Source organism: Oryx dammah, unplaced genomic scaffold (assembly GCF_014754425.2).
Source record: "Oryx dammah isolate SB20612 unplaced genomic scaffold, SCBI_Odam_1.1 HiC_scaffold_1, whole genome shotgun sequence".
Lineage (NCBI taxonomy): Eukaryota > Metazoa > Chordata > Mammalia > Artiodactyla > Bovidae > Oryx > Oryx dammah.
The window spans coordinates 45,290,903-45,315,974 of NW_024070185.1; the positions used below are offsets into that span (position 1 = coordinate 45,290,903).

The 25,072-nt window shown below is 38.4% G+C and overlaps 1 protein-coding gene across 2 annotated transcripts in view; it reads left to right on the forward strand.

The window, feature by feature from the left end:
- The window catches only part of CUNH9orf135 (chromosome unknown C9orf135 homolog), a 100,216-nt gene that overhangs the window by 23,140 nt on the left and 52,004 nt on the right, over positions 1-25,072 (forward strand). The window contains exons 2-4 of one of the 2 annotated variants that reach the window (XM_040250412.1): positions 4,280-4,388; positions 18,427-18,545; positions 19,116-19,184. In XM_040250412.1, coding sequence (XP_040106346.1) covers positions 4,280-4,388; positions 18,427-18,545; positions 19,116-19,184 — 297 coding nt within the window. The remainder of the gene's footprint in view (positions 1-4,279; positions 4,389-18,426; positions 18,546-19,115; positions 19,185-25,072) is intronic. The other variant, XM_040250462.1, reaches the window with a different exon arrangement.

The following is a 25,072-nucleotide window of genomic DNA, read 5'->3' on the forward strand; positions in this document are numbered from 1 at the left end:
CCAGATGCACAGTTAAAAATGTCTCAGGTAGGTTTTAATGGTATAGGTGGGGACTATGATCAAAAAGTTTGAAAGTTACTGCTCTACAGACATTGTAAATTTTATTTCATTATATTCATTATTTTCTCATAAATAATTTTTATTGCAATAAATGAGAAGTCATGGCAACCATAAATAAATTCAGGTAGTGGGTGAAATAAGACTATATAAAATATATGTATACATATAGACATATATATGTCTATGTATATAATACTTTGATTAAGCATATTTATATGTATTACAAAGATGCTATAAAGCTTAATTGATATTGACAAAGTATTTAAAAATCCCCAACAAAGCATATTGTAGATAGATATAATATTATTACCCATAATAACATTTGCATTTTTATGTTACTTTTCACTTGAGACTCTCATTCAATTGATTTGTGTCCTTAATGTATGATTCCTAGTTCATCTTGGGGAAACTGAGGTGCAAGTCAATGTTCAACTGACATGATAAAATCAGGAATAATTAGGCCTCCCTTATCCTTTATAATACCCTAATCATTTTTACTGTTATTATATGTGGCAAATGAGCCCCTAAGTATACATTTAGTATTATAATAAATATATTTTTATTGTTAATTTTACATTTTGCATATTTTATATTTTACATTTTTGAACACATATGTTTATTTTTGCTGGGTTGGCAGCATCTAGGAAATAGGGGCAGGTCTTCAGCTGTGCGTCTTTCAGAACCTGCTGGCTCTGGGCACATCATTTGTGGGCAGCCAGAAGACTTTATGGAATGCCAATTGCATTCGCTTAGTTCTCCAAAGTTTCACTATGTTTTAATGCTGGGCTTTTGATTGTTGTCTGAGATTGTGGTAAGAAAAGGAATGTTTCTGTATTTTTGGTAATAATCCAGTTATAGTACAACTTAAAATACATGGTGGGATAATCAAGGCTGCATTCTGACTTTAATGGACACTATCTTTGCCTTCATGGGTCCCTTCCTCCATTAAAAAAGTTTTAAATGATAGTTTATGATTGCTTTGGTATAAAGATGTATATTGTTCAAGCTTGATTATATTCTTTTTTACTGATTTAAAAGTGATTAAAACACTTTCCTCGGCCCCTAAAAGTTTCCCAGGCCCTGGACACTGGCCTGTGTGTGTGTGCTCAGTCACTCATTCATGTCCAACTCTCTGTAGCCCCATGGATTGTAGCCTGCCAGGCTTCTCTTTCTGTGGGGTTTTCCAGACAAGAATACTGGAGTGGGTGGCCATTCCATACTCCAGAGGATCTTCCCAACCCAGGGATCCAATATTGCCTAATATAGAGATGGGCCCTGGAAATAATACATTGAAATATTACTTGGTGTTTTGGCCTTTCATTCCTGTGTTCCTAGGGAGGTATTCTGGTTTTATTGCCTCAGGGAAGAATGACCCAACAGGCAACAAAAGAGCCAAATTCTTGGCTTTGAGGTTCAAAACCTTAGGTCTTGGGATAGCACTGTAGATTTGGAAGAATAGATGAAGAGCTGGCCTATTCTGTCCCTTAGTAGATGAAGAGTTCATGCACCAAAGATGAAAGAGGCCAGAGAAATTGAGAATATGTGGATATGTGGATTTGTCTGGGATCCCAGACTTGGATTAAAACTTTGGAAATCCTAGAGTAGATGGGACCTATCACTGCCTAATCTTTTACTCCCAGGGTAATGTTTCCAGAGCTGTTGATGTGTGGGGCTCTGATGTGTCTCCCAAGCCCAGTGTGGTGGAGACATTAAACAAGTGCCTTCTTGGTGGGCCAGGCAAACAACTCAGGGATGGCATCTGGGTTTCTAGGAACCCTAGTTGGAGAAGGACACAAAAAGGTTTTTGGTAGTTTGTATAGTGGCAGGCTTCCCTGGTGGCTCAATGGGAAATGTCTGCTTGCAATGCAGGAGACCAGAGTTCGATCCATAGGTTGGGAAGATCCCCTGGAGTAGGAAATGGCAACCCACTCCAGTACTCTTGCCTGGAAAATTCCATGTACAGAGGAGCCTGGTAGGCTACATTCCATGGGGTCGCAAAGGGTTGGACATGACTGAGCGACTTCACTTTCACCCTTCTGGCAAAGTGCCAGTCTGTGTAGACTGTGTGGCAGGACAAGGTAGGCAGAGCAGAGCTCTGCATGGATCCATAATGGAAGAACACTGGAGAAAAAGGATGTTTCCATGGGTTCCAACAATGCCAACAAAGATGGATTCTTGGTATTGTGGTACCACACGAACTCTTTAGAGTTGGACGAGAACCAGAATTGACTGAGATTAGGTTTTTTTCACCTGAAATTATGAGCACTTGGAAAAGAAATTAAGTACAATAATGGAAAAATTAAGTTATAAATTTTGTACCTTAGAATTTTTTGAAGCCAGATTAGTATTCACTATATGTAGGTTTATATGGGTTCTTTACATTATTTGCAGGACCTTCCACCTTTATTTTTTTTTCCTTTTAACTCTTCTAAAAATCTTAAAATGTATTGGTATAATTTCTGTCCTCATTTTACACATATGAAAATAAGGGCACAGAAAAGTTAAGTGACTTCCCCAAGGTCACACAGCTAGCATTTTGCTGAGCATTGACTCAAGCCCATGATCCCATTCAGTCTACCATTCCTGTTTTGTGGGTTTTTTTTTTTTTTTTTTTTTTTGAGGGGGAGATTAATTATTTTTGTCTGTGCTGGGTCTTTACTGCTGTGTGCGGACTTTCTCTAGTTGCAGTGAGCCAGGACTACTCTCCAACTGTGGTGCACAAGCTTCTCATTACATGGGCTTCTCTTGTGCAGCATGAGCTCTAGAGTGCTCGGGCTTCAGTAGTTACGGTGCACAGGCTCAGCTGCCCTGCAGCATGTGGTATCCTAATTCCTAGACCTGGGATTGAACCCATGTCCCCTGTATTGGCAGGCAGATTCTTAACCACTGGACCACCAGAGAAGTCCCCTACTCCTGGTTCTTAATGTCCGAAATTCACCTAAAGAACTTCAGTGAGAGCTTTCTCTCAGGCTCTCAAAAAATGGTATTGGTACCCAAATGCTGTTAGTGTTTTGCAGTTAATGCTCAGATGTGAGGAGGGCTGAGGGCTCATCTGCTGGAGCTCTGCTAACATACCCTGGGCTCCCTCTCTGCTGTGTTCTATGCAGAGCTCTGCTTCCATGAGTGGTGGTGGGGAGGTAAGGGTATAATCTGAATACAGTACAGGGCCCCAGCACCAATGCAGTGGGATGAGGTGGGGTGGTCAGGTCCTAGGCTGGGTGCCCCACCCAGGTTAGTCAATGCTGTTCTGCTTCTACAGTCCTGTGCCCACACTAAACAACATTGGAGATTTTTTCTTCTTTAATTGCCCACCCCTTTCCAGACTATGAGCAACTGAAGGCGGTAATTACACCACACTTTCCCCCATTTATATCTCCTGCACCTAACAAAATGCCTGGCATGTAATAGGTATTTAAAATATTTGCTGAATGAATGAGCAGATTAGGTGGATGGATGGATAATAAGTTCCTGGGTACCTCAGTGTCCCTCACATAGTGCTAGTTCCATACCTCTTGATAAAAAAGCAAGCCTCTTTTGCTGGGTGTTTGGGTTCAGTTTCCTTTATCTCACTTGAGAAAGCTTTGTGAAAATAGCTCCTTCTGTTGTGGGCCACTTCACCTCCTCTTTCCTTCCTTATCCCCAAACCTTTCCATTATTATTATTTTCCACCACTGTTTTAGTCAAAATGTTCAGAATACTTTTCCTCTTTCATCTACATGTTTTAAGAACTGTTATGTTTAACTGTTAACTTCCTTTAAACCCTCTTTAGAAGCAGAGACCACATGTTATAAATCCATATGAGTAAATATTTTACTGTCTCTTGTTTTGAGAAGAATTGTAATTAAATTTCATGGTAGAACAATTTCTAAAGTGGTAAGCTGCCTTTCTAAGATATTACCTTGTCTTGTTTTAATTCTTTCAGTAACTAATTTACATTGTTAAATAATATTCACTTCACTGGAGTCACTGAATAATCACTGTGTTGGATAAGTGTTGTTTTATGACATTAGTTTTATCACATATGCTAAATTGTTTTCAGGAAGTAGTCTCAGTATTACCTGAAAAGAGATGGGCAATATATGTCCCAAATCCAGTAAATTTATCATTAGAACAATATCACAAATATAGTAAACTTTCACTGCATTATTTTTAAAATATTTAAATGTAATACATGATAAATAAGCTTTGTCCTTTAACAGATTCTAATTTTTTTCTTAAGGCACCGTGACAGAGAAACTTATCCCAAAGATTATGATATAGAGGGTCCTGAAGAAGTGAAAAAACTATGTAATTCAACATATCGTCGACTTGGAACCAGTGAACCCCTAGTAAGTAGTAACCACTAATTTCTCTAGGTTCAAATCTTCCTCCTAGTGAAACATGAAAAAGTAGAGGGAGGAGCACTTTCTCAGGGCTCCTCTTAGTTGTGTTAGTTACTTAGGCAGGTGGCTTAGCCACTGTTTGCCTCAGTGACCTTACCTATAAGATGGGAACACTTCGTAAGGTTACTGGGTAAATAAAGCAAATAAAGTGCTTAACTCAGTGCCTGGCACATAGCAAGTGCTCAGGAAATTATTACTGCTATTGTGATACCTTGCTAGAATGTCTCCTCTAACCTTCATCATCACCCTATGAAGTAGGTATTATTATCTCTATTTTATAAATGCAGAGAAACTCCTAGACATTAAATGACTTACTCAAAGTCACCCAGCCAGGGACTGAAAGAGTGAGAGTTTGAACCCATTTCTTTGATTTTATATCTTTTGTATTTAGGATGACAGAGTTGTGAGTAATTTAAACATGCTATTATTTCTTATAACATCTGTACAATCCCATTACTAAAGGAGGATTCATTGCATAAGTACTTCCTGTTTGAATTGTTGTGTATGGGTTACTCCATTATTATTTAGGTGTTTTTGTTTGTTTGTTTCTTTCTTTCTTTAAAAGATAATTTTGTTTATTTATTTATTAGCTGTACTGGGTCTTTTTTTCCTATTTTATTTTATTTTTAACTTATTTTTTTTATTGAAGGATAATTGCTTTATAGAATTTTGCTGTTTTCTGTCAAACCTCAATGTGAATCAGCCATAGGTATACATATATCCCCTCACCTTTGAACCTCCCTCCCACCTGGCTCCCCATCCCATCCCTCTAGGTTGATACAGAGCCCTGTTTGAGTTTCCTGAGCCATACAGCAAATTTCCGTTGGCTATCTATTTTACAGGTGGTAATGCAAGTTTCCATGTTACTCTTTCCACACATCTCACCCTCTCTCCCCCTGTCCCCATGTCCATAAGTCTATTCTCTATGTCTGTTTCTCCATTCCTGCCCTGTAAATAAATTCTTTAGAACCACTTTTCTAGATTCCGTATATGTGTGTTAGAATATGGTATTTATCTTTCTCTTTCTGACTCACTTCACTCTGTATAATAGGTTCTAGGTTCATCGACCTCATCAGAACGGACTCAAATGAGTTCCTTTTTATGGCTGAGTAATATTCCATTGTGTATATGTACAACAATTTCTTTATCTATTCATCTGTCGATGGGCATCTAGGTTGCTTCCAAGTTCTAGCTATTGTAAATAGTGCTGCAGTGAACAGTGGGATACATGTGTCTTTTACAACCCTGGTTTCCTCAGGTATATGCCTAGGAGTGGGATTGGTGGGTCATGTGGTGGTTTTATTCCTAGTTTTTTAAGGAATCTCCATACTGTCTTCCATAGTGGCTGTATCAATTTACATTCCCACCAACAAACAGTGCAAGAGCGTTCCCTTTTCTCCACACCCTCTCCAGCATTTATTGTTTGTAGACTTTTTGATGATGGCCATTCTGACTGGTGTGAGGTAATATCTCCTTGTGGTTTTGATTTGCATTTCTCCAGTAATGAGTGATGTTGAGCATCTTTTCATGTGTTTGTTAGCCATCTGTATGTCTTCTTTGGAGAAATGTCTGTTTAGGTCTTTTTCCCACTTTTTGACTGGATTGTTTGTTTTTCTCGTATTGAGTTGTATGAGCTGCTTATGTATTTTGGAAATTAATCCTTTGTCAGTTTTTTCATTTGCTATTATTTTCTCCCATTCTGAGGGTTGTCTTTTCACCTTGATTATAGTTTCCTCTGCTGTGCAAAAGCTTTTAAGTTTAATCAGGTCTCACTGTTTACTTTTGTTTTTACTTACGTTATTCTAAGAAGTGGGTCATAGAGGATCTTGCCTTGATTTATGTCATCGAGTGTTCTGCCTATGTTTTCCTCTTAGAGTTTTATAGTTTCTGGTCTTACATTTAGGTCCTTAATCTATTTTGAGTTTATCTTTGTGTATGGTGTTAGGAAGTGTTCTAATTTCATTCTTTTACATGTAGCTGTCCAGTTTTCCCAGCACCATTTATTAAAGAGGCTGTCTTTGCCCCATTGTATATTCATGCCTCCTTTGTCAAAAATAAGGTACCCATAAGTGCATGGGTTTATTTCTGGGCTTTCTATTTTATTCCATTGGTCTATATTTCTGTTTTTGTGCCAGTACCATACTGTCTTGATGACTGTAGCTTTGTAGTATAATCTGAAGTGAGGAAGTTTGATTCCTCCAGCTCCATTCTTCTTTCTCAAACTATTTAGGTGTTTGCTTAATCAGTGTGAGGCAGGAGCCTCCCAAATTCTGTCCTACAGTGTCAAGAGATTTGGGACTAGCTGACGGCTCAGTTCAACTTCTTAGTTTGGCCTTGGGACCTGAAGAGTTGGTAATTTCACAGACAGATATGAGTATGCTTAGAAATCTGGGTTTGGATCACATTCTTCCCCTCAAAGGCTGGGCTACTTTAAAAAAGGGTAAGCCTAGGAAGATCCATAATTCTACCATTGAGAATGGCTCTAGAAAATTCTCTGTTCTGCAAGATGATGGGAATAAATTAGCTTAGCAGAACCTATGCTGTTCCCCATTCCTTTTATAGTTATCATAGGCAGAGAATAATAAACATAGTCTGAAAATGGGAATTTATTATAAAGATGCAGCTGCCTGGATATGGAACAAGGACACTTACTGGAACCAAGACAGCTCTAAAGTAAGTCATCTCTCTCTCTCCCTCTCTCTCCCTCTCCCCCTCTCTGTTTTCTCTCTATCTGATACACACACACTCTCTCAGTGTCTCTATTTCTCTCTGCTTTGTCCTCCTTTAGTCCCACAGCTTAAATCTCAGGGGCATTCTGCCAGTTTCCCCAGTTTCTACCCTGCCCTCTTGCCTTTGCACAAGGCTGCCTAATTGGTCATTAGCCAGCACGTGGATGGAGCTCTTGAGTATAATGCCCAACTCAGAAAATAACCACCCCTTCCCACTTCTCCAAACCCAGCTTACCCTTGCTTTCTTGAGCATGGTGAGGATGAAAGCAAGGTGGACAATGCAGACATTGACTGGCATGCACTTAGCATCTTTGACCCTTAAAAGCATTTATTTTTGATTCCTAAATGAAAATGCTCTTGGTCTCTAGATTGTGGGAGGAAGTGAGATGAAGTGAAATATAAGGAGTAGGAACCTCAAACATTCATTCCTTATATTCCATGCATTGTAGCAGTTAAATCTCAGGTTTAATAGAGAATGTATAAATGAAATAATATTTACCCTCTTTATGACTTTCATTCATAGTCATTGAAACCTTGTCCTACCAGGTTTCCAGTGTGTGTTAGATAGAAATGTTACTGAATGAACTTGGGTCCACTTCCCAACCTGCAGCAAAGCCAAAATTCAGTTTAAAGATAGAGACAGGATTTTGTAAAAGGTGTGCTATAAGTCTCATCCACAAAACTGAGTTACAGATATGAGGTTCTGGTAATCTATCTAAAGTAGCAGAGCAGCAAGAAGGGAATTAGCTACATATTCATCAGTGGTGGGACAAAGATAAGTGAGTAATCAGGCCCAGATTTGGCTTTGGGAGATGAGATGTGGGCCATGTAGAAGAGAAAGATGACAGAGAGCTATTTTAGTGCCTGCCTAAGAGCACCTCATGTAGGAATGGGAGAGGGATTGACTGTATTCCCATGAGCTGAGCCAGAACATCGAAGTGCAGAGATTGGCATCTTGTATCATGAAACACACCACTGAATGTTCCCAGAAGGGTTCTCAGCTTCTATTAGAACACCTCAAGAAAGTCAGTTTTGAACATCCTTCAGTGCCAGAGAGGGTCAGACACAGGCAAACCCAGAGAAAGCCAAAACAAGAGTACATGTCCACTTTTCCTGCACTTGCTTCTCCTTCCTCATGTCTAATCACACTCAAACCCTCAAGGAGCCAGAAGGAGTTGGGGTGTAGGGAAGAATTACAAGGGGGACAATTGGGAAGAAGCCAGCTGAAGTAGACCAGACTGACACACATGCTTCTTGAGAACCTTTCATTTTAAGTGAAATTTTGGCTGGTACATGGGACTGGGCATTTTACTCACTCAGTAAAACTTTCCTTGGGACAGAAGTAGCCAAAAGGTTTTTATAATATCTGAGTGACTAGAAAAGTCCTGAAGCCTGTCCTATATTTCAGCAAAGAGCATAAAAGGAATTATCCCTTCCAAGTAACTATGGATGGACAGCAATGAAAGAAGAATAGATTTGTTTTCTGATTGCACCTACTTACAAGACCTACTTGTTCAATGAGCCAGCTGCCATTTGTATATAAAATAGAAGTCTATTCACATCATCCCTCTCCATCCCCTTCCCTTACTTTAATTTTCTTCATGGCACTTCAATGACTGGACATATTTAAGACTTGTTAGCTGTTAATTGTCTGTCTCTCCCTACTAGAATACAAGTTTTATGGGAGAACAGATGTTGGTCTTTTTTGTTCTCTGCTATATCTCCATTTCCTCTAATGGTGTCTGGCATATTGTGTGTGTGTGTGTGTGTGTGTTAGTCACTCAGTCATGTCTGAATCTTAGTGACCCATAGACTGTAGCCCACCAAGCCATGGAATTCTCCAGGCAAGAATACTGGAGTGGATTGCCATTCCCTTCTCCAGGGCTGGCACATAGTAGGTACACAATAAATATTTATGGAAGGAGGAAAGAAAGGAAGACTGTATTCCACAAACATGTATTAAGTTCCTGTTATTTTGTTAAGTGCTGGGATAAGAAATGTTGGGCCAAGTTATCATGAAGAGTGCTAGGGTAAGAAACATAATTCAAAGCAAGGTCACTCTACATTAGGAACTCACAGGCTTTGGGAGGGTAATGGGTGCATGCAACCACAGTGGTGTTATGGATGGATAATAATATGACAGGAAGAAGGTCAGGATGCTGTGCAGGGCACTTGAACTGAGATAAGTTGAGGAGAGGGTCAAGGATGGCTTCCTAGGGAATTCCCTAGTGGTCCAGTGGTTAGGACTCAGTGCTTTCACTGCCGAGAAACCTGGGTTCACTCCCTGGTTGGACACTAAGATCTCGCAAGCTGTGTGGTGGTGTGGCCAAAGAAAAGTATGGCTTCCCAGTAGAGGTGACCACCTGAAGCTCCTGGGCTGAATGTTTAAAGGAACTATTTGTTGGTGGAATCTGGAAAAATACTACCCAAGTTTCAGTGGTAGCATAGTTGAATTCCTACCCCAGTGACCCCTCTGGCTTCAGGAAGCTGAGTGGAGCCATGGATTCATAGGGGAGCAGTCATTCAAGCCACTGGAATTTCTGATTCTGTTAATAGTAGTCTAAGTGATTATGGGAAGTAGTATTTCATTTTAATTACAATAGTTTGTGTTATTTTATTTGGACTTCATTGAGGTATTACTTAGCTATAACAGAGTGAGTTCCATGCAAAGTAAATGATCAAGAGTACATCTATCATTGTTTCTTCATTTGTTAAGTCCCTCACCCAAGGACTTCATGGCAGATTATGACCCCCTGTCATAATCACTTATGTAAGACCACTTCTAAGAAAGTGTTGCACATTGAATCCCATAAACTCAGAGGGATTAAATACAGAGTAAATTTGATGTTGTGTCACAGAAGCTGAGAAATGTCAGATAGAAAGGAACAAAGAGAAACTTGAGTAATTTTATTAAGCAGATTTTTCTTATACAGCTAATGGATCAATGCCAAGGCATTTTTGGAACAGGATAACACTGATGAGCAAATTAGGCTAATATTAGATTAGTATTAACAACATCACAGTCATTTTGGACTTAAAATGGCAAATAAATGAATAGGACAAAAGTGTGCTAACATTCATTTTATGAACAGATGAATACTAAGTAGGTCTCAAATACGAGCTGTTTTGGTGGATGAAAATACAACCTTTAAAACTTAAAGACTCTAAAAGGGATATAATTATAATGGACTTGAGAAATTAAATTTTCATTTACTTAATTGGTTCAGGTATTTTCTTTTTCTTTGATTGACATAGTAGAATAGTATTTTGAGCACTACAATCTTATAGATGCTTCCTGCATTCAGATCTAAGTACTACCTGAAAAACGCATATGGATCAAATCTTTTATAAATGGAATAATTTTAAATGTCAGTGAAAGAGATCCACTTAAACCAGGGAGAAGGAAGATGTTTGGAAGATAGTGGACTGTTTAGTCAGGGCCCTCTCTTGCTTTCTATCTCCATAATCTGTGAATTTGAAGTTGATGCCACAGGTTCCAGCATGCTTTCCTGGATTTTGGCTTTTCCTATGTCAGTACAATTGCATCTGACTTTCCTGTTTCAGGAATTCTGTGTAAGTTTTGGCCAACTCGACCGTACTTTCCTTGTCTTATGCTTCAGCTATGGGCTTGGGAATTCTGTCAAGTATCATTTCTTGGCACTTGGAATGTGAATGAAAGGAGGTATCTGCCATTTTGATCCTATTACTCTCCTTTGTGACTCTTTTTCTGTGTCAATAGTCATGTCACATAGCTTCCCAGGTGGCTCAGTGGTAAAGAATCTGCCTGCCAGTGCAGGCAGCCCAAGAGATGTGGGTTTGATGCTTGGATAGGAAAGACCCCCTGGAGTAGGAAATGGCAACCCGCTCCAGTATTCTTACCTAAAAAATTCCATGGACAGAGGAGCCTTGTGGACTGCAGCCTATGGGGCCTGCAAAGAGTCAGACACGACTGAGCAATTGAGCACAGTCATGCCCTAATTTAACTTCTAGAGAAACTAGCTTTTAATATTTCATATGTGTCAATTTGCTTGCATGCATGCGTGTATTCTAAGTTGATTCAGTCCTTCAGTATGAGTTAGAGGAGCATGCTTTCAGGGAACCCTATAAGGAACCCAAAAAGAAATGCCTGTTGGGCATCATTAAAAATGAATCTTGCTGAGAGAGATTCTTCCAGGGGGTAAGTCTTCCTCAGCACAAATAAGCTGGTTACACTCAAATGTAGAACTTGAGGGGAAGTCCTAAGTGACCTACTCATTTCCTGTACCCATTACCCAGATTATACACCTACTGGCTTTTCTTAAATGTAGCCATACGGGAAGAGTTCATTTTGGAAGATTAGAAATAGAGACTTAAAAAATTGATACTCAGGAAAATGGGGAATAATAATGGTATTATGAAGTGTACTTCCTGTATACATATTAGATATTTTTTATATTACTATTTTACTCAAGCTAGATTTTATTATGCAAATTAAATGGAAATTTTAATGATTATCCTGTAAGCTTGTGCTATGATAATTGCACATATCAAATTGCCGATCTCGTTTGTGATACATATATATAAAGCCCAAAAGACTTTTAAACATATGGAAGTGTTTTTATAAATTATCCACCCTTATGTCAGGTTATGAACATTTCTAGACCAAAGTGATTTTTCACATTAAGACGGTGTAGCATTAGGTTTGCCTACACACAACAGAAACCAAAAATCAACAGTGGCTGTTCACATAAGGTTTTATTCTTTTATATAAAAGGTCGATGGCACCAAGCAGCCCCCAGCGTTGAGCCGTGGGTGTAAGGGCTTGGAGTTGGGTGTGCTGTGCCCCACCTTCAGTACAGAGCAGAGATGGCGGGTGTTTCTGTGGGGTCACGTTGGTGGGTGGCAGAGGAACTTAAATATCTGGCCTTGGTTCAGAAACCTAACAGATTGCCAGACAAAAGGAAACACTTGAAGTAAGAAGCTTCCTGTAAAGCTTCATAGGTAGAGTTTATATTTATAGCACCAATGTGCATTTTGAAACCTTCTTTCAGGGGTGGGAGTAAAAGGGGAAGAAAGGGGTAGGGGTGGGTGAAGGGGTAGATGAAAGCTTTAATTTAAAAAGAAAGTTCAATGAAAGGAAATTATTTTGATTAAATATATTTTATTTAGGTGTTTTTGGACCATATTATTAAATAAATTGTTAAGCTGCAGTCGAGTTGTGGAAGTGAGAGTTTTGATAAGCCTTGTATGGACCACATTGTGAATCACTTGCCAGTTGTATTTTATGAAGCTTATTTTATAATTTAAAAGACTGTACTGTATATAGGAGGTATGTTACCTTCTCCTTATTTGTATGTTTACCATATACTTTGATATTTGAAATGTTCTGTACTGGAAAGGCCACTTATATTTCTAGAAAAGATAGTATTTTATGCAACCTTTTTTCTTTGAATTAACGGCAATAAAAAAATGAAAAATGAAAAAAAAAGTCTAGAGGATAACAGGCCAGGAGTGATATGAAAGTTCGATAAATTGTCAGACACCTACTTCTTCTTGCTTTCTGCTTTGCCATCCCATACAAAAGGCCCAATGTGGCTGCTGGAAATCTGCCATTATGTCCACATTCCATGCCATAAAAAGAGAAATAGAAGCTGTAGGTTGTATATATTAATTCCATTATGCCCTATTGTCCAGAACCAGTCACTGGTCATTTCTAAGTATAAGGGAGGCTAGAAATGTAGTCTGAAACCTCATGGACCCAACTAAAATTTGAGGGTTTTATTATTGATGAATAACAGAATGGGAAGTCTAATTTTGGAGGATACTATTTACCTCTGATAAGGGAGACACAGACGGTAAGTGTGGGCTCTGCTGACAGATTGCTTCTCATTGATTCTTGGCTCCACCACCTACTAGGTTGTAACTTTGGTCAAGAGTTTACAATTTTCTGTTTCTTTATTTCCTTGGGTAAAAAGTGGGAATAGAGTTTTCATGAGCATTTAATGTGAACACATTTAGAATGGTGTCTGGTCAATGTGATATTGCTATTGCCATTATTCCATGGTTTATTGCAACTCACTAAGCTACATCCATGAATCAAGGCAAATTGGAAGTGGTCAAACAAGAGAAGGCAAGAGTGAACTTCGACATTCTAGGAATCAGTGAACTAAAATGGACTGGAATGGGTGAATTTAACTCAGATGACCATTATATCTACTGCTGCGGGCAGGAATCCCTCAGAAGAAATGGAGTAGCCATCATGGTCAACAAAAGAGGCCGAAATGCAGTACTTGGATGCAATCTCAAAAACGACAGAATGATCTCTGTTCGTTTCCAAGACAAACCATTCAATATCACAGTTATCCAAGTGTATGCCCCAACCAGTAACGCTGAAGAAGCTGAAGTTGAACGGTTCTGTGAAGACCTACAAGACCTTTTAGAACTAACACCCAAAAAAGATGTCCTTTTCATTATAGGGGACTGGAATGCAAAAGTAGGCAGTCAAGAAACACCTGGAGTAACAGGCAAATTTGGCCTTGGAATGCGGAAAGAAGCAGGGCAAAGACTAATAGAGTTTTGCCAAGAAAATGCACTGGTCATAGCAAACACCCTCTTCCAACAGCACAGGAGAAGACTCTACACATGGACATCACCAGATGGTCAACACTGAAATCAGATTGATTATATTCTTTGCAGCCAAAGATGGAGAAGCTCTATACAGTCAACAAAAAGAAGACCAGGAGCTGATTGTGACTCAGATCATGAACTCCTTATTACCAAATTCAGACTTAAATTGAAGAAAGTAGGGAAAACCACTAGACCATTCAGGTATGACCTAAATCAAATCCCTTATGATTATACAGTGGAAGTGACAAATAGATTTATGGGACTAGATCTGATAGAGTGCCTGATGAACTATGGAATGAGGTTCGTGACATTGTACAGGAGACAGGGATCAAGACCATCCCCATGGAAAAGAAATGCAAAAAAGCAAAATGGCTGTCTGGGGAGGCCTTACAAAGAGCTGTGAAAAGAAGAGAAGTGAAAAGCAAAGGAGAAAAGGAAAGATATAAGCATTTGAATGCAGAGTTCCAAAGAATAGCAAGAAGAGATAAGAAAGCCTTCTTCAGCGATCAATGCACAGAAATAGAGGAAAACAACAGAATGGGAAGGACTAGAGATCTCTTCAAGAAAATTAGAGATACCAAGGGAACATTTCATGCAAAGATGGGCTCGATAAAGGACAGAAATGGTATGGACCTAACAGAAGCAGAAGATATTAAGAAGAGGTGGCAAGAATAAACAGAAGAACTATACAAAAAAGATCTTCACGACCAAGATAATCATGATGGTGTGATCACTCACCTAGAGCCAAACATCCTGGAATGTGAAGTCAAGTGGGCTTAGAAAGCATCACTACGAACAAAGCTAGTGGATGTGATAGAATTCCAGTTGAGCTATTTCAAATCCTGAAAGATGATGCTGTGAAAGTGCTGCACTCAATATGCCAGCAAATTTGGAAAACTCAGCAGTGGCCACAGAACTGGAAAAGGTCAGTTTTCATTCCATTTCCAAAGAAAGGCAATGCCAAAGAATGCTCAAACTATCGCACAATTGCACTCATCTCACATGCTAGTAAAGTAATGCTCAAAATTCTCCAAGCCAGGCTTCAGTAATACATGAGCCATGAACTTCCAGGTGTTCAAGCTGGTTTTAGAAAAGGCAGAGGAACCAGAGGTCAAATTGCCAACATTCACTGGCTCATGGGAAAAGCAAGAGAGTTCCAGAAAAACATCTATTTCTGCTTTATTGACTACGCCAAAACCTTTGACTGTGTGGATCACAATAAACTGTGGAAAATTCTGAATGAGATGGGAATACCAGACCACCTGACCTGCTTCTTGAGAAATCTGTATGCAGGTCAGGAAGCAACAATTAGAACTGGACATGGAACAACAGACTGGTTCCAAATAGGAAAAGGAGTACGTCAAGGCTGTATATTGTCACCCTGCTTATTTAACTTCTATGCAGAGTATATCATGAGAAACGCTGGGCTGGAAGAAGCACAAGCTGGAATCAAGATTGCTGGGAGAAATATCAATAACCTCAGATATGCAGATGACACCACCCTTATGGCAGAAAGTGAAGAAGAACTAAAAAGCCTCTTGATGAAAGTGAAAGAGGAGAGTGAAAAAGTTGACTTAAAGCTCAACATTCAGAAAACGAAGATCATGACATCTGGTCCCATCACTTCATGGGAAATAGATGGGAAACAGTGTAAACAATGTCAGACTTTATTTTGGGGGGCTCCAAAATCACTGCAGATGGTGACTGCAGCCATGAAATTAAAAGACGCTTACTCCTTGGAAGAAAAGTTATGACCAACCTGGATAGCATATTCAAAAGCAGAGACATTACTTTGCCAACAAAGGTCCATCTAGTCAAGGCTATGGTTTTTCCAGTGGTCATGTATGGATGTGAGAGTTGGACTGTGAAGAAAGCTGAGTGCTGAAGAATTGATGCTTTTGAACTGTGGTGTTGGAGAAGACTCTTGAGAGTCCCTTGGACTGCAAGGAGATCCAACCAGTCCATTTTAAAGTTGGTGATGGACAGGGAGTCCTGGCGTGCTGCGATTCATGGGGTCGTAAAGAGTCGGACATGACTGAGCAACTGAACTCAACCGAACTGAAGCTACAGCCAGTATAGTCTCTGGGTTCACTTTCACTTTTCACTTTCATGCATTGGAGAAGGAAATGGCAACCCATTCCTGTGCTCTTGCCTGGAGAATCCCAGGGACCTCGGAGCCTGGTGGGCTGCTGTCTATGGGGTCGCACAGAGTCGGACATGACTGAAGTGACTTAGCTTAGCTTATAGCTCTAGAACTTAGTAGGATGCCTGGCATTTCACAGATATGGACGGATGGATGAATGACTGAATGAGTCAGACTGCTTGTTTTAAATTGTGGAACTTCTTTTCTCTCTCGTTTATCTGAGCATTAGTTAATCCCTTTCAACCTCAGTTTTCCCTTCCTTAAAATGAAGATTAAAATAAGCCAAGAGTCCTTCCTTTCTCCCTCCAGATCTACTCTCCACCCTTCTCAACCCTGCTGTGTGTACGAAGGAGGCTGACCTTTATGGATTATGTCAGTGAGATCTTTTGCCCTCTGGCTTTCTGTGAATTGCCAGGAACTGTCCTGTGGAAGGCACTGACAGGTGACCAGCAATGGGAGGAGAGCTGGCTTGGACATTTCTTTGCTTTCCTTCTGAGAGGCCATTTTGGCAGTGGCTGTTTTCTATGGATTAAATGATTGTGTCCCTCTCAAACTCAAATGTTGAAATTCTAACTCCCAGTGTGATGCTATTAAGAGATGGGGCACATGGGAGGTGTTTAGTTCATGAAAGTGGAGTCCTCATGAATGAGATTAATACCCTTATAATAGAGACACCAAAGAGCTCTTCCTCACTTCTGTCATTGTGAAGACATTGTGAAAAGAAGGCTGTCTGTCAGCTAGCAAGTAGACTCTCACCAGTCACTGCTGGTGCCTGGATCTTGGCCTTCTAAGCCTTCAGAATTCTAAGAAATAATTTCCTATTGTGTATACGTCACTCAGTCTATGATATTTGTAACAACAGCCTGAGCAGACTAAAACACTGTTTCTGTTCTGAAAGCCACAACTACCAAGTGACCCTCTCTTTACAGCTGTAGATCTGGGTTCCATAACTGCCCTACCCTGTGACTCACCAGTATTGCTGTCGTCAGGGTGCTTCATCATTGTTTGCTGGTTTTCTGAATTCTGGCCACACTTTTATAAGTAGATTCTCTATTAAACTTTCTTCATTTCCCCCATATGATTTTTCTTTTCCTTCTCTCACCATAATTAATACATAACACTCAGGGTTGCTTTAAGTATTTAGAGGGATAATGTATATAAAATGCTTAATGTGGTGCCTGATACAGAATAAGCAGTCAATCAACTTAAGAGCCACTAATGCTATTATCTGTTTCCTCTTACTATTCATTATTTCAATTTGGCAGTACCTTTGTTTTATATAAGTTTCAATGGTGTTGATTGATTTATTGAAATATTTATTGTCAAAAATGATTAGAGCATATCTAAGATTAACTGTTGGGCCAATTTACACCTTAAAAACAAAATTATACCTAGTAATTTTTTCCCTAAAAGATAATGCTTCATTTTTCATTAGAGTGTAAAATATGGAGCCCAATACAGAGTCCTCTGCTGTTGATTTGTGAAACTTGGAATCTCTGAGGAAGAGTAGTTGAGTTACAAGTATAAGAGTCAGAGCTGGGAAATTAGGCTGGGAGGCTGATGATTCAGGAGGTTGAGGTCTTAGGGGACAGAAATCATAGAAGCCATGGAGTAGACCAAGGAACCAGGATCCGAGACTATAGTTAAAATTGCTTTGAATAGGATGGGTTCTTAGTTTTACAGAGCCTCTTTATTCTTCACAAAAATGGACCAAAGGAATTTGACTCTAGCTCTTGGATACTCTTGCAGTTAAGGTCTTCAGTTTTCTAAACAGTATTTTCTCTCTCTCTCTCTCTCTTTTTTTTTTTGAACAAAATCTAGTGGAATTGATGTGATCTGAGGCTTCGTTGGATATCTTAGGGAAACTTGTCTTCAAGTTTGTAGCAAGTAATTGATTCTCTTGGTGGTAGTGAGTTCTGAATCTCTGCTATGAACCTCCATATTTGTGATCTTCTAGTGTTTTATATGGGAAAAATATTGAATCCTCAGCATACATTTTTATTCCTAAGATCCTCTAGACATTACCCATGATGCTTCTGCAATCAACTTGAGTATATCCTATAATTATCAGGGTTTTCTCATAGTAATAATTGTTTGATAATTCATTGAATTATCTTCTGTGATAGAGAATGGATAACAATGATAATGATGGTATCTAAAGTCGTGTGTGATTTACAAAGTGATTGTTACATTTTCTTACTTAGGGAAGTTAAAATATACTACCTTGAGAAAGAAATAGAAAGCAAATAAGAGTTAGTATTTAGTTGAATGAAGTACTTTCCATTTCATGGAAACAACCAATCTGATTTCTGTTCCAACAAAACATAGTAAGAAATTGCCATTTTCACATATTTATGATGAAATCATTGACTGCTATGGGACATTTATTTTTTAATATGAATAGAGTCAACAATTAAAATCAGAATGTACTTCAGCAGAAATATATTTTAGTAAGTGAGAATTTTTAACTTTCTTTTCTTTATATGTGATTTTTTATTTTTTCCAGACTTGGATATCAGAAACACGTGAAAAAATGGCACAAGTTTGTTTAAACCCAAAACTGGCCAAAATAAAGAGCAAGGCTTTATTGAATGAGGAAACTATGAACTCTGGAATTATTGAAAGGTATGCTTAATATAGCCCTTTGCTTAGAACAGGCATCTATAGGAAAGGGCTAATAAATAAGCAGTGAAGGAGGTAGGTTGGCCCCAGCTACACATTATTGGACTACAGCAAGCATGGATACTACATCTCAAGCTGCCATGCTTTCTGTTCATGCTGCTCCCTCTGTCTGGAATTCTCTTTCCCTCAGTTGTTTGCCAGTCAGCTCTGTGCGTTATAGGTCCAATTAAAGTGTCTTTTTTTTCCCTTTACGTGTTTTTTCTGGTCATCATTCTGACAACCTAGGTTTGAACCCCATCTCTACAATTTATTGCTAAAAGTTAGTGCATTTCTGTGGAAATGCATGACATAGACTTCCTCTTGTATTGTAGTTATTGGACAGAATGCTGAAATTTTCCATTTACTTGTTGAGACATTTTATTAATATTTTGCAAAGTGCATTAAACTTGCAAACATGGAAATCCTTTAAAAATTTATAATAAAAATTCAGCTCCCAAATTAGTTTTATATGGCTTTGAAAGTTTGTAAATGTCAGTTTGACATGTTTTCTAAAAATTGTTATCTTGTTTCCAGGGACACTGGATTGCCTGCCACAGGTTTTGGAGCTCTCTTTACTAGACACCCACCAGATTGGCGCAAAATGTTCGTAGTCCCTAAACTGCTGCAGATTGCAAAAAGCGTTTCTTAATGGTTCAGAAGGTTTGATTGCAGGGGTGAAGGAATTAGTGGTGGACCAAAGTCAACAAACTGCCCTTTATGTGGTATCTTACAGGTTACCTTCCTTTCTTAAAAAAATGGTGTTTGTTTTTTTCCAATTTATAAACACCATCAGACTGTTAGAAGAAAAGTAGATTATCATTTAAAAAATAGGAACAGTGATATATGTGTTTGTGTGTATGTGTATACACAAAAATTAGCATGAGATTTCTTTCCTTTAACAAGCTTTTCCCATCAATATGCAAGCAATAATAATAATAATAATAATACAGTAGTTAATACTCAATATTTATAGATTCTATATTTGTAAATTCTTTTATTGCTAAAACTGATTTGTAACCCCCAAGTCAATACTAAGGGTGCTGTTGCAGACAATAATGGATATGCATAAAGACATTAATGGTGGCAAAATATTTGAGCCACCCAAAGCACACATTCCCAGCTGAGGTGGAACAAAGTGAGACTACCTTCTTATTTCAGTTTTCAGAGTGTATGCAAGTGTCCTTTTCACAATCATGTATTTTTTGCATTTTTTGGTGATTTTTTTAGTGATTTTGCTGTTTGAAATGGTTTCTAAGTGTAGTGCTGAAATGTTATTTAGTGTTCTTAAGGGCAAGAAGGTTGTGATATGATTTATGCAGAAAATAGATAAACTTCCTTCAGGTATGAGTTACAGTGCTGCTGGCCATACTCAAAGTTAATGCATAAACTATATATTGAATAGAATGTCTTTAAACAGAAACACACATGAAACCAAAATATGTATTGATTTGCTGATGAAAATGTTGTAACCAGAGCTTGAAGGAACCTACCCCTGTATTTCTTCTAATACATTCAAGATTTTCTAATTCAGTATTCACAATGACTTTGCAGAACATTACTGTGACTAGTGAGAATTGACTGTATAGGAAGAAACTACTATTTTTTTTTAACTAATAAAAGAAATTACTTTTGGAGACAACATGGTTTGTCACTATAGAAAAAATATTTCTTTTCTACTCATCTTTGTAAAGAAGACAAACTTTCATAATTGTTATAATGATATATATATATTATATATATATATAATACTATATATATATGTGATGAAATATAGGTAATTATAAGCATGAAATGGAGAAGGCAATGGCACCCCACTCCAGTACTCTTGCCTGGAAAATCCCATGGATGGAGGAGCCTGATAGGCTGCAGTCCATGGGGTTGCTAAGAATCAGACACGACTGAACGACTTCACTTTGACTTTTCACTTTTATGCACTGGAGAAGGAAATGGCAACTCACTCCAGTGTTCTTGCCTGGAGAATCCCAGGGACAGGGGAGCCTGGTGGGCTTCTGTCTACAGGGTCTCACAGAGTCGGACATGACTGAAGTGACTTAGCAGCAGCAGCATAAGCATGAAAAAATTAGAAGTGTTGGATCGTGTACTATGAAGATATGAGTATATGTATCATCACTGGCAATTTAGTTGTTTTTGCTTCCTTTGAGAACAGTCTGGCTTTAGAGCTAACCTATTTTGCAGAGTGTGTGTGGCGTGGTAGTGGAAAGTGCTGTAAGCTGACCCTGAGTTGTCTCCTGCAACTCCAAGTAGAGAAAATATTCTCGGATATAGAGGACCTGAGCAGTATATCTTGAGGAGAAAGAAATGCCAGGGAAAATAAGTGCAGTTAAGCCCAGAGGAGTACAGCAGAGGCACTCAACTCATATCTCTTATACTCACAGTGAAGACACCAGCTGAGCCTCCCTTTTCAGTGGACCATTTATAGAGTCATCAAAAGCAGAGGCAACTGATCATCTTATTAATAATGCAGCTGAATTCCTGGTCTTAAAAATATCATGACACTTCTAAAGAACAAAAGCATCATGAAGAATGAAAAGACATAGATAACTTCTACCAGATGAAATAGACCTGATGGAACAAATGTAACAGGAATTCAAAACCAATGGAACAGAAATAGAAAGCTTAATTACTTAGGGAAATAAAGAAAATGGTTGCAAATATAAGGCAAAATAATAAAAATCAGGTTGACATTAGTTTCCCAACAGCAACATTGAATGCAAGAGCATAATATTAAAGTATTGAAGGAAAAGAATTTTGAACCCATAATTATTTAAATGTGCAAGTCAAATAAAGATACTTTTAGATATACAAGGACTAGTTTCAGACTTACTGTCCTAACACGGATAATGATAGAACTGGGCAAAATATTAATATGTTATGCAACTGTTGTCAAGGATTAAATAGCAACCAGTGGGGTTCTGTGCTCCTGAAGATGAGAACTGAGGATTATTTACTCACTGAGGTCACTTTTCCTGGCTACAGGGCAGGGAGGTGAGCCCAAGAGTAGAGCAGTGTTATTGTTGAGCTGGGGGTGGGGAATAGGAATTTAGAGCTTCTGATGTAATTGGAATTTGTAGGACAGACTATTGGACAGAAGGATGTTGTGTTTGGAGGTAGGAACAGAAGTCTGCATGCAATTTCCCTCAGGTTTTAGTCAATTGCTCGGCTCTGCATACACTATCAAAATAGTACATACTCCTGCTTTTGAAAAATCAAATGGAACTGTCTATAGTGTTTTCTGAAATTTCACAGTGCTGCCCCTTCCTGCATGGTGGTATTGTGTAGTGAACTTCAGGGCTACATTACCTACTTTCAAATCCTGGCTCTGACACTTACTAGCTATGTGAACTTGGGCTATTAATAGTTGCTTAACCATTTTGTACCTTGGTTTCTTCATCTGTAAAATGAGGATTGAGTTATAGAGTTGTGATGACTAAGTAAGTTAATACATGTGAAACAGAACAGTAATTCGTGCATATATGTTAAATGCTAAGCAGATCTGCTGGTCCAGCCACTTGGCAAACACTTTTGGTTAAGAAACTCCTATTTTTCGGTTCAGGAAAATATTCTTCATTTATTTCACTGATTGATGATTTATACCTTCCATTTTCTCTGTTCTCACTTTTGGAAATACTTTATTTAAATGTTGGTTTGCCTGGGCTGGTCTTCTAATTTTCTTGTCTTCTCTCTCATATTTATCTTTACTGTCTACTTTACTCTCTGTGTCTTCAACCCTACTATTGAGTTCTCTTTTTGTTTTCTGAATCCTTTGGTTTTTATAGAATTCTTTGTTTGTTTCATGAAACAAACAAATATCTATTTGAGGATGTTAGTAATAGTTAGTTTTACTAAATTTTTATCCATGCATAGTATCTATTTCCTCCAAGATGCTTTTTATTAGTTTGCCTTTTTTTTGTTTGGTGTCTATCTTCGATACTAGAAGCTTTCCTTAGATGTTTGGTAATTACTCCTTGGTTCTCTGCTCATGGGCTTCCCCAGTGGTTCACCTGGTAAAGAATGCGCCTGCAATGTGGGAGACCTGGGTTCGATTCCTGGGTTCTCTTCCCTTGGAGGAGAACATGGTAACCCACTCCAGTATTCTTGCCTGGAGAATCCCCATGGACAGAGGAGCCTGGTGGGCTACAGTCCATGGTGTTGCAAAGAGTTGGACATGACTGAGCAACTAAGCATTCCTGCTCATAATTAAGAGATGAGGCTCAGAGCCTGTGTGTTGGAGTTTCACTGGAGGGATCTAAGCATGTCTTTTTTTTTTTTTTGCAGAAGCCCTGGTATCAGTATTTTAGTCTTTCCTTATGGGCTGGTCACATTCCCCAGAGGAAGTTCCCCAAATTGCCCATCTGTGCTAGTACCTGTGGTGTTGGAGTAAACAGGGCAATTGGCTTGGACATCCATGTTAATCCTTCACTGTGTATGGTCGCTGAACTATGTTGTTGGTCAAGGACTTTCTCTTTTATCATTTCAAGTGAATAAATTTCTAGCTTCCTCCTAAAGTAAGGGAGTAAGGGAGGGGCGGTTATTCAGTAATGGGGTGTGGAAGAAGATCCTGCCTGGAGTTTATGTGCTTCTCAAAAAGCTCTGCCCCAATCTTCCTTTGCTGCTTTAGGATTTGGTCAGCTTTCTGTTAAGTCAGAGATCACTTGTCCATCTTCTCTTGAGCTTTGAATGTTCATTTCTCATGTTCCTTTTTCTGTTCTCCTTGTTCTTGTGGGTTTATTTTTATTTTTTTAATCTCTTTAATTTGATTTTAGTGAAGCTTTTTGAAGAAGCAAGATTCAGTGTGTACATTCAATCTTAACCTTGAAGTCATTCAGTCTCATCTGAAATTTCACCTCTTCTGAAGGACCTTCCCTTCCTACTGCCACTCCCAGCCCTCATGGTAGGTCTCTTGTGGGTGTTCATAGTACCATGTACTTCTTTTATCCCTATCCAGTTAGGTTGCTGTTACTTACATTCTTATTTGTCTTTCTTACTGAAATCAGTGCTCTGAAGCAAAGGCTGTTGCAGCTCTCCCCAGTCCTAATAAAGAGCCTGACCTACTGTAGATATAATTAATTTCTCAAACAAACTATTTCTGATGTTGAACAGCAAATTATACTGGAAAAGGGGTATAACTAATTCCTATTTTGCTTGATTTTACAACTTTAAGTCCTGAAGAACTAAAGTTCTCAATGTTAGTTTGGTAAATATATTAAAAGACACAGTCTTATAGAAAATCAGCTCTTATTAGTTTGAATTACTAGAATTACTTGTTTGTTTTATTTGATTCACAAGTATTAGCAAGGAAATGAATACATGAGTACCTTCAACCATCCCCCACTAATTCCATATGTAATTCTTTCTTTCAGTTAATGTACACTAATTATAGGGCATTGTGTACAATAGAATGCTCTGGTGTTGTAGAATCTGCTCTCTTGAATATTAACTATTCTTTTGCTTCTTGCCAACTGTACAGCTGTAGAAGTTAAATGTCAACTTTAAAAGGCAATGAATAAAAATGAGTTTGCTCAATGGACCGAAATAATGTGCCTTTAACTTATAAAATAAAAGCTATAATCATAATGTAAATTTAAACTTCAGGTTACCTTGATGGAAAAAAATCAGAATACAGATATAGCTTTGTTATTCAGGAGACATTAGTTAGATGCATTTATCTTAATTTTCAATAACATTCATTATGTTGTGATAGCATTTGACAGTCTGTTTCTTTTCTTGCAACTCAAAAGCAGTAGCCCACCTACTTTATTTTGAGCCAATGTGAAGAAGACATAACACCCCTCTTCCTTAAACTGGAAGCAAACATCTCAGTGGAACATTTTGAAAATCAGAACAACCAGAATGTTTGACATCACTGGATTTATCAGTCCTGACCTTAACTAGAGAAAAGAGCTTGGTGAATAATTCCTTCCACACATCCAGATGGAGATATGTTTTCAACCACTGCAATATATAGAGTGGTCAGGTTGAGACCAAAAGTTATATTGATAACTTACACTTTAAAAATGAGACTGATATGCCTTGAGGCTGGAGTGAGCTTGTTCAGAACTAGAGTTATTGCTTCTCTTGAGAATTGATTGTATTTCCATCAGTGAATAACCAAGGAATTGGCATTGGCCAGTGATAGAAGGGGTGAGAGTCAAGAAGGCTTAAAGATGTCAACAGTGCTCTTATGGTCTCAAATGGATACAGTTGCATGTTTAGGGGTCTCTAACATACATTACTTTTACTACATGGATAGAGAGACTAAAGGTCTAGAAAAATAATGAGGCACATTTCTTTTAAGGCATATAGGAAAAGTGGATAGAAACATGAAGCTGTAATAAGTTAAAGGTCTTTCTTTGCCCTTCTACTTGATTCTTAAGACTCCTCAAGGAGCTTTCACTTAATTTGAAAGTACTTTTTGTGAGGGATGAAAAACTCACTGTCAGAAGGCTCCTGGATATCTATTATCTACACAA